This window comes from Hyposmocoma kahamanoa, unplaced genomic scaffold (genome assembly GCF_003589595.1).
Source record: "Hyposmocoma kahamanoa isolate Upper Pololo Valley unplaced genomic scaffold, ASM358959v1 116, whole genome shotgun sequence".
Taxonomy (NCBI): Eukaryota; Metazoa; Arthropoda; class Insecta; order Lepidoptera; family Cosmopterigidae; genus Hyposmocoma; species Hyposmocoma kahamanoa.
The window spans coordinates 273,241-288,266 of record NW_020653391.1 but is presented as its reverse complement, the minus strand read 5'-3'; the positions used below and the strand labels follow the sequence as shown (position 1 = coordinate 288,266).

Sequence of the window (15,026 nt, the reverse complement as noted above, 5' to 3'; positions counted from 1 at the left end):
TAGTGCAATCGAAGTAAAGTTTGTCGTCGACTAAACGGTAGTCTGGCTTTGCGATCGTGCCACGAACGCAGTCGTGGTAATGGCACACGATTTTTTCTTGCTCGTAAGTTTCGCATGAACCTGAAATGAAGACGAAAATTAAAATGAAGTAAATTGTGAAAAAAGAGTGTCGGCCTGTCTTTTCGGCCGAGTGTCGAGCAGTCAACAACCCCCTGAGGATGCCTCGTGGAGAGGCGAAACACGTGTCGGGTATATTTTTGGTGATGGTTTGTGACTATAGTTGCGCTTGTGTTATTTATTTTATTAATTTTATGCGGAGATAGGGTGGGATAATTAACTGCATGAAAAAATATTCAACACAAGCGCAGCTATTTTGCACGATTTAACCTTCACTGGGTTCGCGGAGTAGCAAATTAATTTGCTTCCACTTTGATTAACATGGACTTCCGCAAAGTAACGCCTGAATCTATTAATTACTCGAAGGTGAAAACATTATTTTCATTAATTATTTAGCATTTAAAACCAAATAAAAATCAGACGTTAATTTATTTTAGGTGACAAATACATTGAAAGTAAGTTAAAAATTAACTGTTATGCTCAGGCCATACAGAAGATGTCGCGGAAGCGTTCCGGGCGCGGGAATTTATGTAATGTACGAGTTCATATGAACCCTGCCACACAGTAACGCGCGACCGCGCGTCAAAAATTCCGCGCCCGGACCGCTTCTGTGTGGCCAGAGTATTACTACAAGCTACATAATTAAATAGCATTTTCTTGAACAAAACGTTACATTAATTTTTCAAGTTTTTATTGAATGTCAGTCATGAATATCATTGTAGTAAAACCGATGTTTTACTACAATGATATTCATGAATTTTACTACAATTAATTATTTTTTGTGAAATTGCTCCACTAGTTTGTTATTGCAATTATTGTCCATAATATGTATAACATTTGTATAACCATGTCCATGACAAAGATCGAACAGTTGAGAAAAAAATATTTCGATCCAGCCGGATTCGAACCGACGTCTTCTAGCAAACCGTGCCAGACGCTATTACTAACTAAGCCACGGAACGAACTATTGTTCTATGTGCTTGTTGCAGATTTTTGTTTTTTTTAACGATTTTTTATGCCGTAGCGTGAGAAATTTATTTATTCACTCACAGAGGTCCTTTACGGCTACCGTCCCTGACTTGAGATGTCGCTATAATCATTGTAGTTTTTCAGTTCGTATTCAATGTCAGGATATTTTACTATCATGATGCTAAATTATTTTATTTGCAAAATTCGACAAGTCCCATGTGCCTGTAATTTCATCAGCACCCTCGCCCTTCCAAACCGGAACGCAGTAATGCTCACATTACTGCTTGGCGGCAGAAATCAGGTAACTGTGCTACCCTGGACGAAAACGCAGCTAAGTGACAAATGGTGAAATATTCGTTTTAGCAAAAGATAGAGCACGAAATTCTCTTAAAAACAGTGTGTTCAACTTATCGGAGCGTACTCTAACGATGCATAGCTGAAATATCATTAAACAATGTCTAAAACCGGGTTACGGTTTTTTATGATAACTCAAAAAGTATTTTGTCACTTAACCACGTTTTAAATAGCAGACGGCAGATTACACTATGTAACAAATTTTCCAAAAGGCTCTGTTTCTGGTTTCACAGTCTTGTAGAGGCGACACGCCTATCCGTAACAGTTGCAGTGCCACTGAGAGCTTTAAATCGCAAAGATCTTGGGGGCACTGCCCGTCACCTTGAGACATAAGTTCACGCATCTCATATGCCAGTAATTTCACCAGCACCCTTACCCTAACGATGTATAGCTGAAATAGCATTAAACAATTCATTTATTTATTAGATGTACAAAACAGTTTACATTCACTCCTTAAGAGGGAGCAGAGGAAAAATTCCTAATCTTCGATTTTAGAGGGGTATATCCACTTTAAAGTTAAAAATAAAATATTGTATGAGTAACTACACGATATATTCAAGCATAGACATTAATCAGAAACATAAAACAATAAAGTTTCCTCGATAGATAAAAATCACGAAATGACCTCTAATTTTCACATTTTTTCGATTTATCCTCGAAATGCTACAAGTTATTAGGAAAAAAATTAGATAATTAATTATATTTATGGATGATCGACAACTGTCACTACGGATTTTTTTTAATCCCTTTAGTTTTAGAGTTATTCCGCTAAAACGAATTTGGTACTTTTAATGCGCAAAATTCAACATCTCCTGTCGCATGTCACGCGAACTTCAGGCATATATTTGTATCACAAATTTGGGCGGAGCCAACGTCAAAACTTTTTTGGCATGCTCCCTCTTAACAAAAACTTAAACATTACTACTAGTTCTACTCTAGAATGTAAACCTAAACATGTACATACAGCATGACCAATCATGAGTAAACAATTTTAAAATATAATTTGTTTGTAAATTAATATAAAATACTTAGGCATAATAAAACTGTAACCTTAAATTAAATAGAATTACTATGAATAGAACTATGAAAGAGAGGGACCGTGGTGCTTGTGGTCTCGATTGCGAGGTCTTTTAACATTACTATTAAATGTATCCACCTCTAAATCATCGCGGTCTATAACTCGGAACTAATCATCAGGTAATAAGGTCATTGTAGGCCCGACACATTCTCGTCAAAGGGTTGCAAAAAGAAGTATTATTAGTATAAACATTCAACACGAATGGTCTAGGAAGTCGTCGGGGATTGCACTTGATGTTAAAATTAATATGGGACAGAATTTCAATATTCTAAAACTGGGTTACTGTTTTTATGATATCTCAAAAAAACTATTTTGTGTACGGCAGATTACTGTTTGGCGGCAGAAATAGGTAGGGTAGGCAGTAGGTACTTCCTTGGACGAGCCCTTTTACAAGGAGCTCACAGCTACTAGAACTACAAGTACCTACATGGAATCAGGTGCACGACTCATTCGTCCTAACACTTAATATCATCATCTTATCCTAATGAGTATGATGCAAAATGCAAAGCTAAAATAATTGGACTGTTTCTTTTTAACCGATTTCAAAAAAGGAGGAGGTTCTCAATTCGACTGTATGTTCTTTTTTTTTCTTTTTTTTTGTATGTATGTTACGCGATAACTCCGGTATTTGTGAATCGATTTTCATGATTCTTTTTTTGTTGGAAAGGGGGTACTTCCATAGTGGTCCCATTTCATTTTGAAGAAAATCATCCACCTCGAAGGGTGGCTGTTCACGCATGAAGATTCATTTTTATAAATAGCGCCTAACTTTAATTTAGGAGCAATTACTTTAATGGTTGATTTTGCTATTTCTCCAATTCAAAGCGTTTTTTTCTCAATATACTTTGTGTAGTGTCGTAGTGCGAACCTATTTTTATTATCTCCAGTGTCAAGTCCTGTATAGTGGCGTACTAGGGGATATTTCAATAAAACTTAGCAAATAAACGTAATTCCACGTACTTTTGAGGTCGGTTTGTTTAGTACTCTGTACTGAGATTATTTAAATAACAAAAATAATGTTTGCACATTTTGCCACTGAATGATCAGACAGAGCAGACAGGAGAGGCGAGCCTATAAAACAAAAGAAGCAATTAGAATTTTGAAATATTTGCTCTAAACAAAATACTGTAGTACTGCCATACTTCCCTGGACGAACTTTTTCCACAAGGAGCTCTTCTGCTCTAGATGTGCAGAGGTCTTTTTGACAACGTAGTCGCTAGTAGAACGGATTCAAATCCGAGTGACCGGTGGCATGCTGACGGTTACAAAATCTTAATCGATCCAGTCGTGGAATCACTACAGACGTATTATTAGACCTATCTTCTATAGATTTGCATAGTGCTGGGGGAAATCTTTATAGATACCCCTGAGCCCAGGGAGACTCAGGGGTTATGTGGGGACTCTCCCTCCAGACTGGAGGGCCTACTCCAGTAAAACCCCCCCGGGTTTACCTCCCGCCGATTGAGTCGGCGCCGTGGGGTCGGTGCACATTCACCACGACGCCGCCCGGCCGCCCTGGCTTGCGCAAGGGCTCCCGCGGGAGGGGCAGTTCAGTTGTCCTCCGTCCCGCCCCCCAGACGAGTGAGGCTGTGCAATGCAGGCTCCGGAGTCCCTGCCCAGAGCCCTCTCACAAGGGGATCAGACGAGCAGCGATCTGCCTTCGCCTTCTCCCCGTACGTCTGCGTCTGCGCGAGGACGCGGCGGACGCGCACCCGCTCCGCAGCCTCCTTTTGCGACATAACCTCTTCGCAAAAGGAGGCCACCGCCTCCCAGGACTCGTCGCTACCGAGCATGGCGGCAATCACGCCCGGCAGCGAGAGGTCCCGCCCTATTGTCCCCGTCAGAGTACGGCGCTGCTCATGCCACCGGCTGCACACCTCTAGGATGTGCTGTGCGGTGTCATCCGCAGCGCCGCACTCGTGGCACGACGGGGACGGTTCCCCCCTCGCCACCTGGTGCAGATAGTGGCCGAAGCAGCCGTGTCCGGTCAGCACCTGCACAAGGTGGTACGACGCGCGCCCAAACCTGCCTATTTACTACTTATACGTGTCAGAAAATGTGCACTGGCCTAAAATCCTATTCGATGCTCTCTCCCGCCGTCCGTAGATTCTCGCTGGCCCAAACAAAAATCGGTTATAACATTTCTATGTTACAAACCTGGTCTTTGGACTCTAACAGTGAGCACCGCTCGTTCTGGCGCCATGTTTTTGAAGTACACGAGGTAGCAGGCTAGCATTGTTCCTGTGCGTCCGCGCCCGTGTCGGCAGTGGACGCCCAGTACCTGAAACATTCCAGTCAAGTATGCATATCAATGGATTTATAAAACTAATAATATACTTCTACTACGTCGTACTAATATAGTGACGGTGAAAAATAAAAATTATTAACTCATATGAAATGAAACTATGTTTTCTGATCTGAGGTCTAGGTGCTCTCGTTCTCCGCCCGAAACAATTACAGTCAAATAATAAACTCAATACAGAGTACCTACTAAAAAACCCTACCTCAAAACTTCGTGGAATCACATCTATTTGCCAAGTTTTATTGAAATCGGTTACCGGAAAGTGCACAAAACCGGATCCTATTTCGCCACTATAAGGGACTTAACACAGGAGATAATAAAAATCGGTTCTCACTGCTAAAAGTAATAGGGGTTAAAGTATGAAATTGCCGATTTGTACTGAAAATCTAAATTGTTTATTTTTTAAATTTTGAACAAATTTATTTAATCAAAATAGTTGCCATTATTATCTATACATTGCTGCCATCTAATGGGAAGGTTATTAATGCCTTTGCGATAGAACTCCGACGATCTAGACTGCACAAACTGTGTGAAAGCATTTTGTACTGCCTCCTGGGAAGAAAACTTCTTGTCACGTAGATAATTGTCCAAATCACGAAAAAAATGGTAGTCCGTTGGAGCAAGGTCTGGTGAATACGGAGGATGACGAATGGTTTCTAACTGCAGTTCCTGAAGGGTCAAAATGGTTTCTCGTGCTGTGTGAGGTCTCGCGTTGTCGTGGAGCAATAATGGTGAAGATCGATTCATGAGTCGGGGCTGTTTTACTGCTAGTTTTGTCAACATGGTTCGGAGTTCGGCACAATAGACATCTGCCGTTATTGCTTGACCAGATCGGAGAAAACTATAGTGAATAACACCATGCTGAGACCACCAAACAGTTACCATTACCTTTTTATTGGTAAGTTTTGCTTTAGGACTCTGTTGTGGCATTTGACCTGGGGTCAGCCATTGCATTTTTCTTTTCCGGTTATCATAAAGAATCCACTTTTCATCACATGTTACAATTCGATCCAATATTCCTTCATTTCTGTACCGGTTCAACAAGGCAACACAAGTTTCAACACGCGTTTCTTTCTGCAGATCAGTCAAATCATGAGGCACCCATTTTTCGTATTTTTTTATTTTATTGATTTGACGCAAGTGAGTCAATATTGTGGGTAAGGTAACGTTAAACCATGCCGCTAATTCCTGGGTAGTTTGACTAGGATCGGCTTCCACTATCTCTCTTAATTCATCGTTATTCACCTGTGTGGGCGGTCTTCCTCGTGACTCGTTCTTTAAGTCGAAATTTCCATCACGAAAGCGTTTAAACCAAAATCGCACGGTGCGTTCATTAGTAGACCCCTCTCCAAACGCAGCATTGATATTGCGGGCTGTTTCTGCCGCGTTAGTTCCGCGTCGGAACTCGTATTCAAAAATCACTCGAATTTTCGCAGTATCCATCTTTCTTGTCTAAATTGAATAACAAAAACAATTGAAAGTCGATATTCAAATGTTTCAAATTTAAAAAAAAAAATCACAGAAACCATTTGAAAAAAGTTTCATTCGAAAACCTCAAACCGTGAAGATTCTATGAAAATTCAAAGAACCTATTGCAATAAAACGGCAATTTCATACTTTAACCCCTAATATTAAAGTAATATTACTCTTTTTTATTTAAGAGCAGATAAATGTAAATAACATTACGTACTTAAACATCATACTACGATAAGACTATTCGGAACATCAAAAAAGAAAGAGATGGCAATATATAGTTAACATAGAGTTATCTCTTTCCTAATTTTAGTAAGGAATAGACAATATTGGGAAATCATTCGTTCTTTCAATCACTTTTGCAATCATTAGATATGGGTAATATAGCTTTTTCCTAATATCGTATCGAAACTATATCGATATTCGAAATCGGATTTCTGACACAACTTTTTGTTGGACATTCCAAATAAATATAGGTCTGAATATCCGGCTCGAAGGACCAAAGCATTAATTAAAAAAGAAAACAAAAGACTATTAAAGTAAATTTTTAATATAGTTTTATCACGTACAACAAAAATAATCATCACAGTCATATCATCAGTTCCATTTTTACATCATAATCATGCTACATGAATATTTTATCCTTTGTAGTCACCCATAGCCATCGAGTATGCAACCAGAAATTGAGACGAAATAAGGGCTTTCCATCCCTGGCATGGGCCTTATGTCACTTTGAAATATCAACTCTCGTTTGCGCTGAAATCACAAATTTAAAAGCTGAATAGTACAGGGCCAACAACTGACCTGTGTGTACGTCTCCACATATTCCAAAAATATTCTGTATTTATTGTAATAAAGATAATATCTCTAACAATGGGGGGCTGTTCCTTCAGTGGTGTGGGAAAAACAGCAAAACATGTAATTACAAAACAAACGGAATCACATTTCATCGGTAATTAAATATTAAATATGTAGTTTTTCAATTTTCGTCCATTATAGCAAAGCTCAAGTTATACGGGTCGATTTGAAGTGAAACAATTGACGACACCCGTCAATTGTTTCAAATTCGGGCTGGCCTATCGGAGCGCAGTTCACTTTAATGGCAGAATAGTTTTCAAACAAATGAAATGACATTTCGTCTCTATTTTTGGTTATATACCTACTCAATGCCCATAGCCCAGCGGTAATGCAATTAACTTTGAAATTTATAGAGCCTTAAAAAGCAATTCCGTTAACTTGCTAAAGCGCTCTGATTGGCTGTAATTATTTTCGAAACTTGATCCAATTGGTCTGTAAGTACCTCAAGTTTATCAAACGTTAAACGTTTTTCTAAAATCATTGACTTACAATTATATGGACGTCGGGTCCGCGCTAAAAAGTGTCCGCACTTGTAAGGCGCTAAAATCGTATACAGAGCGCTACCTCCGCTTTAGTCTTCATTTGTTCGACTGACAGCGCGATACTGCGATGACATTACAATTTAAATTTCGAATAGGTTGACTTGGGACATTTTTTTCGTGGTTTTTGTGTTAGACCAGTCGTCCATTTATTTGTAAGTCAATGTCTAAAATGAAATATTATTGTCAAGCAAATGAACCAATCAGATTGTTAGTCAGTGGCACCTGATTAGTTACTCTTTTAACATTGACATGAAAAAAGTACCGCTCATTGGCCAACGCGATATTGTAAATAAACTTATTTTTTGATCTAATGCTGATCATATTAAATATTCAACCTATAATGTAGCCTTATCATAAATCTTAACCTATTAACACCTTTGTTTCTGTAATTTGTTTTATGATTTTAAGTACTTAACGAACTAAAGTGATTTTGTTTCAGAAATGTAGTACACTAGAGTCCGTTTTTCGTGGCTTCTCCAGCCTGTTCAATGAATTCGTCCATTACAGAACTGCTGACTCCGAACTTGAGAGGATTGTCTTCAGTCAGGTGCTCAAAGTATCTTCCTATAGCCTCTTCATGTTCAGGGGAATTGCAAGAACCTGAGAATTTAGAGAAAATTACTTCCTTTTTCTTGCTTTCTAAATCTAAAATAAATGTGACGTTCAATATGAAATGCCAAACAATATTTCGTAATCCATCGCTGTTTCTCATCTGTTTCTATTTTTTTTTATTATATTAAGTGACGGGAGGAACAAGCCGTGATCCTGATGGTAAGCTACACGCCTGTCCATAACAGTTGGAGTGCCACTCAGAGCTTTTAATCGCAAAGATCTGAGGGGCACTGCCACTGCGCCCGTCACCCTGAGACATAAGTTGTCAAGTCCCATGTGCCTGTAATTTCATCAGCACCCTTACCCTTTAAAACCGGAACACAGTAAAAGTAACATTGCTGCTTGGCGGCAGAAATAGGTAAGGTGGCAGTACTACCCTAGATGAACTCTTTCACATGGAGCTCTATGTAGGTATCTCTAAATATCTATTTCTAGAATTCATTCAGAGCTTTCTAAAATAATTAAACTTATAGTGGTTGAATTGAATGTATTAGTAAAATCATGGCAGTAGGTATCCAAAAACGGAGTATTTGCTAAATCATCCCCTTTGACACGAATAAATGTATACCTAACTTATGATTTTGACGAAAAAATTATTTATATAGCTCGAATAACATTTTGTGATCTATATATTTCATTTACTTTCGAACAATTCTTAGTCGAGTCTCGTTTGTGTTTTAATTGATGAAATATTAACTCGCTTGGCGAGCACGCAAGCTCGTTAACGGTCACATTAAAGTCTAAACTGCAAGAAAACATATCTGTTAAACTGGACGGTTACTCGTTTTATATCTTCTGCGTAGATAACTACTACAATATTATATATTAATGACTGAAAATCGTATACGACAAACTACCTGGTCTGATCATCTGTATGACGTTGATGGCTTGGTCTGGCAGGAATCTGTGGAAGTGGACGAGGTAGCAGGCCAATAGTACGCCTGACCGGCTGCGACCTTGTCGACAGTGGATCCCAATTACCTGGACAATTAAGAATGTTTGTTCCATCTGACTGTTTCAACTCTGTTCGTAAAATTTCCGAAATAAGTACAATTGTACCCGAGTCTGAGCCGAATCAAAGTCAAAGTCAAAGTCAAATAAAAATAATCATTTATTCCACAGTTAAAATTTTTACACTTGAAAACGTCATTTTTTGAGCTACTGCTCTTTCACTACGCTAACCTCCCTGAGAAGTACAAGCAAAAAACTCTAGGGATTGCTCTTTTCAAATAAACTTAAATGCTATGGAATACACTTTGAATCATAATTGTATGGAATCTACACTCATGTTGTCTTTCCATACATCTTTATCTTTATATACTCTTCAATTTTTATACTTTTCAATTAAAATACTTTTAATGTAAGTTTTAAACTTAGGAAAAAATAATCTTAATATATTCTCCGGAATGTTATTGTAAAAACGTATACAGTTCCCCATAAAAAAGTCGTTTACCTTGGTTAAACGAAATGGTGGTATTATGAGTTTAGACATAGTTCCAAGGTTAATATTATGAATATCTTCTTTCTTAACGAAATTATGTATATCAACGGTAAAAGGACGGACGGTTTGTTTTTGTTTTCTGTGTGACGCAACCTGTCTAAATATTTTTGCCGCGTCGCACTTAAGGCAAACGTCGCGGTTGGTGGGTTCCACGGCTGAAAATGCCGCGAAACTAAATCATGCTAAATATTCTGCCTTGGAGCCGATGTACGACTTGGTGCCGGTCGCGAGGGGTTCGGAAGCTCGGAACTCATTTAAAGGTTGGCTCAGCAAGTGTCCATTGCCGTCCAACGAGGCAGGCGAGTATAATGGGACTTTTGAGCTGGCCACAATACAGGGTGGGGTTTTTTAGGTTAGTTTGAGTTTTTTAGGTTAGAAAATCTCTTGCAAATCCGATTTTTTTGTATTTTAGTACCTATCAATGAACTCCAGAGCTGATCTTTAACTAGAAATATGTTATATTATATGATTAAATTTGTTTTCGGGATTTTCAATAAGTAAATATTATACTTAAAAAAAATTGTAAACATAGAAACGCATAACATACAATCCCTACGACATAGATGTCCCCAAAATATTGGTAGTGATCGCCTTTTGTTTGGCTGTGCTAATTGGACAAGGTTTTTCGACTGAATCAATTAATTCAATGGGCTTATTGCTCGACAATAAAATTTGAAATCGTCTGTAAACACGAAGGCGCAATTGACTACCTTGACCGTATTCAGAAATTATCACGAATTGTCATTTTACTGGAAAAATATTTGTAAAGTAGTATGTTTTTTTGATTTCCGTGTTTCTTTGATTTGTTGATTATTTTATTCACCTGACCTCACGTTGGATTTTAACAACGCGACGTTATGAAGCAACTTTAGGCACTAATATCCACTTGCAATGCAAAAGACACTCTTAATACATTGTGTTAACGAGTGTCTTATCAATTTAAGCATTGGTTTAAGACATACTTAAGTTTAGTGCAAGTGGACATAAGAGTCGTATTCTAGAACTCTATTCAATGCTCAAGTCAGGATTTGAGTATGGTTTAAAGCACTCGAAATCATACTTAAGTCCCTGCCATTAGGGTCGTATCTCCAGTGCTTGAAATCATACTCAGATCCTGACTTGAGCATTGAGTAGAGTTCTGGAATACGACCCTAAGACTGGCATAGCACTTTTTTATCAAAAAATCATATAGTGATTCTATTAATCCTAAGGCAAGGACGACAATTTTCGCTTGTGACTTTGCTTGAAAATATTTAATACTTAATTAAGTAAATAATATATAAATGCATTCATTTACCTCTTCATTTTTGTCCGCCCTTTTGCAAATATCAATGAACTTCTTAATTTGCTCCAACGTCGGTAGTTCAAATTCTTCAATCGGCACTTCTGACCATCTCAGTCTAGGCATATCATCCATTGGTGGTTTTTTCCCCGCTGTGAGTGTTACCAGATGTGTTATCCCCTGGTTCACTAAGAACTGTAAATTCTCTTTATTTCTTGGAAACGCCATCGCAGCTAACTTTTTCGGAATTACCCAAGAAAATTTTAATGGAGGATAAGCGTCCACTTCGATTTCTGGAAAGGGATTTTCTGGTATTATCACAGTAAGGTCGTTGCGAATTTCTTTTTTGGCTCCAGCAAGATTTTTGTCATCTTGTTCGGTGATGTCTTCCATTCTGGTAAAAACTTGATATTCTTCATCCATGTCTTCGGCGTTGTTGTCCGAATTCACTGTCACAGAAAATTAAAAAGTTAACTTTCGAAATTTGAAATTATTGCCAGAGAGTTTGTATTTGTTTTAATTTGTACGGACACTGGCACTGGCACTTTTCACAGTGACACCGTTTTTCGCTCTTGACCATTTGCTGGGAGATCTGTATGTTGACTGATCCGAACTAAAGGTGGGAAAAGTTGGCACAGTGCTCTAGTTACTGGAGTAAGATTTATTTCTGGAGATACGAACCTTGACCACATTAACATTTGCCATTGCCAGTGCTACACGCTATTGAACTTTCGATCTTATTATTTGACATTACAAGACTTTCTACATTGTGCTAATGTGTCTATAAAAGCGTTGTGTGATTTACGCCCATGCTTTCCTATATAAAAAACTTTCCACGGATAATAAATGATTACCGGATGGGTTTTCATTCTTGTCTACTTGATGACGTTATGAGCTACTATGACGTAGGTAGCCATGTTTAGGAAGTATCTAATTTGCGAAATGATGTAAGACACGTTTTGTTTACAACCAGTTTACACAGGGTGAAAAAAAATAAGTAAATAGAGACAACTGTACATGACAGAGATAGTAACCTTCTTTCTAAATATACATGACAGTGATAATAAACAACTTTCCTTACAAAACCTAATGAACTAGAGATATTATTAACTGCATGAAAAATATTTTTAGAAAACCGACGTAGGGCCTACAGAACATGTTATTTATGTAAATATAACTTAATACAAGACTGAAACTCTTTTTATTCGAAAGTGAATTCTATAATTGAATGAAAATTGTTTCGGAGAATTTGTAATGTTTTGTAATTATAATTTTTTTTATTATTCCAAGTAACGGGATGAACAAATGGTGGTAACTGGTAAGTGGTAAGCGACACGCCTGAAAGGGTTGTAACCCTAACAAGCCGTGACCAGGTTCACGGCAGTAAAACAGAAAACTTCCGGTCCACAAATTTATTAAAAGTCGGGTTAAGAAGAAATGGTTATATACCTTAAATAAACAGGTACATTAATATAAAACACTCCTTAACTTGATGGATATAAAGAGTAATTTAAGTAGACACTTACCCCTGAAAGTGCCGAGTTATACTGAATTACAGATACGTATTCATAGGTACATGATAAGGCTGTAGACTGTGACACACTTATTAGAATTGACACATGATTTAGATTATAATTTAGTAAAATAATCAAAATTAAGACGCGATTGAATTTAAACTACTCCGTCCGCTGATCGAGCAGGGAGTGGCGATGGAATGAAACAAAATCAGAATGTGAGGCAAAAGAATGGAACAATTCAAAATTTAAATTTAAATACGAGTGGCCAGGAACCGGAGAAAGGCGATAAAAAGGTGGGATGACGATGCAAGGAGATCACACCGTCACACGCCTGTCCATAACACTCGCCACTCAGAGCTTCAAGTGTAAAGGGTATTGCTACTGCGTCCGTCACCCTGAGACATAAGTTGACAAGTCACATGTGCCAGAAATTTCACCAGCACCCTTACCCTTCAAAACAGGAACGCGGTAATGATCACACACATTAGGTAAGATGGCAGTACTTCCCTGGACAAACTTTTACACAAAGAGCTCTGCTGTTACTAAATATCTTTATATATTGAGACTCGTTAATTTTTGTTATACATCATCATCATCATCATCATCAGCCATACGACGCCCACTGCTGGGCATAGGCCTCCCCCAACGATCTCCACGACGATCGGTCCTGCGCTGCCCGCATCCATCGGCTTCCCGCGACCTCCACCAGATCGTCGGTCCACCTGGTGGGGGGCCTACCCACTGAGCGTCGTCCGGTGCGCGGTGGCCATTGAAGAACCTTTCCGCCCCAACGGCCATCGGTTCTCCTAGCTATGTGCCCCGCCCACTGCCACTTCAGCTGAGCAATTCTTCGAGCTATATCGGTTACCTTAGTTCTCCTACGGATTTCCTCATTTCTGATTCTATCACGCAGGGAAATACCGAGCATCGCTCTCTCCATTGCCCGCTGAGTGACCTTGAGCCTTCTTATGAGGCCCATAGTGAGGGACCACGTTTCTGATCCATATGTGATCACTGGCAACACACACTGGTCAAAGACTTTCGTCTTGAGACATTGAGGTAATTTGGACGCAAAGATTTTTTGGAGTTTCCCGAACGCTGCCCATCCGAGCTGGATTCGACGAGAGATCTCTTTCTCAAAGTTGGACTTACCTGACTGGACTGTCTGCCCCAGGTATACGTAATGGTCAACAACTTCGAGTGTAATGCTCCCAATTTTAACTTTTTTGTTATACAGTTTTGTTTTATTAACTATTATATTTCGTTTACATTGTACTTTTTTCAACCTGTATTTTGAAGGATTTATTAGACTGTTAAAACGTAATGCGTTGCACATTATTTTGGCAGTTTAATGTTATTTACGATAATCAAATTATTATTAGCTCTTTCGTGTTTTATATGTTATATGTTGAGCACATGCTTTGTCGTGTTTTCTCAACAGCGTCAAATTGTGTGCTACAGAATTTGACGCTGTTAAACCTCACTTCTAGACGTGATTTGTTTCATCTAATTCATACTATTTTTATGACTTTCATAATGCTTGTTATAATTTTTAATACAAAGATCGCACATTTAGAAAAAAATCCATCGATCCGGCCGGATTCGAACCGAAGTCTTTTAGCAAGCCGTGCCAGACGCTATGCCAACTAAGCCACGAAACGAACCAGCGGACCTCACGAATTTTTGTATGCGCTTGTTGTCGGAACTTTGTTTTTGGTTTTCAAAGACTTTTATGCCTTTTTATATATTATTTTCATAATAATAAAAATGGAAGTAAATCAATTTGCTACTCCGCGAACCTAGTGATGGTTAAATTGTGCAAATAGCCAGTTTTAGAATATTGAGATTGTTTAATGATATTTCAGCTATGCATCGCTAGGATAAGTTCCGATGAGTCTAACACGTTAGCTAATTTTAACTGCTTGTAAAAGAGAATCCGTCTTTTGCTATTTAAAGCGGATATTTTGACATATAAGCGGATATATGTCATCTGTTATATGTCACTTAGTAATTTGAATTTAACCAAATTCTTATTAGTAATAAAATAAATCACCAGACTTACAATCAACAGAAGCCATTGTTCCCGTTACAATATCGATCACAACAAACACAACTGTCGAAATCGCACGTAACACTGAGTGCACTTTGTTTCTCTCTTATGGCATCCCAGTATTTGGCACCGGTGTCAATAATTAATTTATGTGATAGGTCATGTGATTGATTATTAAATGGTCTAGTTAATTTTTACTTTTAAGCGTTTGACTGACTGTTGTCGAGTTACGACGGTTTTGAACGCGTAACGATATTCGAAATTTATTTGCAGTAGAGCTCCTTGTAAAAGAGTTCGTCCGGGAAGTATTGCCACCTTACCTATTTCTACCGCCAAGCAGTAAATTGAGCACAACTTATGTCTCAGAGTGA

The 15,026-nt window shown here is 38.4% G+C and overlaps 1 protein-coding gene across 1 annotated transcript; it reads right to left on the bottom strand.

Annotated features, from left to right (window-relative positions):
* Positions 1–7,874: 7,874 nt before the first annotated feature.
* On the bottom strand, positions 7,875–14,685 carry LOC113239802 (dual specificity protein phosphatase 23-like). The gene is made up of 4 exons (XM_026476940.1): positions 14,668–14,685; positions 11,104–11,537; positions 9,163–9,286; positions 7,875–8,293 (listed from the first exon to the last, which is right to left on the bottom strand). The coding sequence occupies exons 1-4, from the start codon at positions 14,681–14,683 to the stop codon at positions 8,145–8,147; spliced, it is 723 nt and encodes a 240-aa protein (XP_026332725.1). The 5' UTR covers positions 14,684–14,685; the 3' UTR covers positions 7,875–8,144.
* Positions 14,686–15,026: the final 341 nt, after the last annotated feature.

Bases quoted from the DNA above. Each gene is read 5' to 3' on its own strand.
- LOC113239802 (XM_026476940.1), bottom strand. The intron at 9,287-11,103 runs GTAAATGAATGC...TTAATTGTCCAG, and splicing joins GGGCGGACAAAAATGAAGAG to GTAATTGGGATCCACTGTCG. The intron at 8,294-9,162 runs GTAGTTTGTCGT...CTAAATTCTCAG, and splicing joins CATACAGATGATCAGACCAG to GTTCTTGCAATTCCCCTGAA.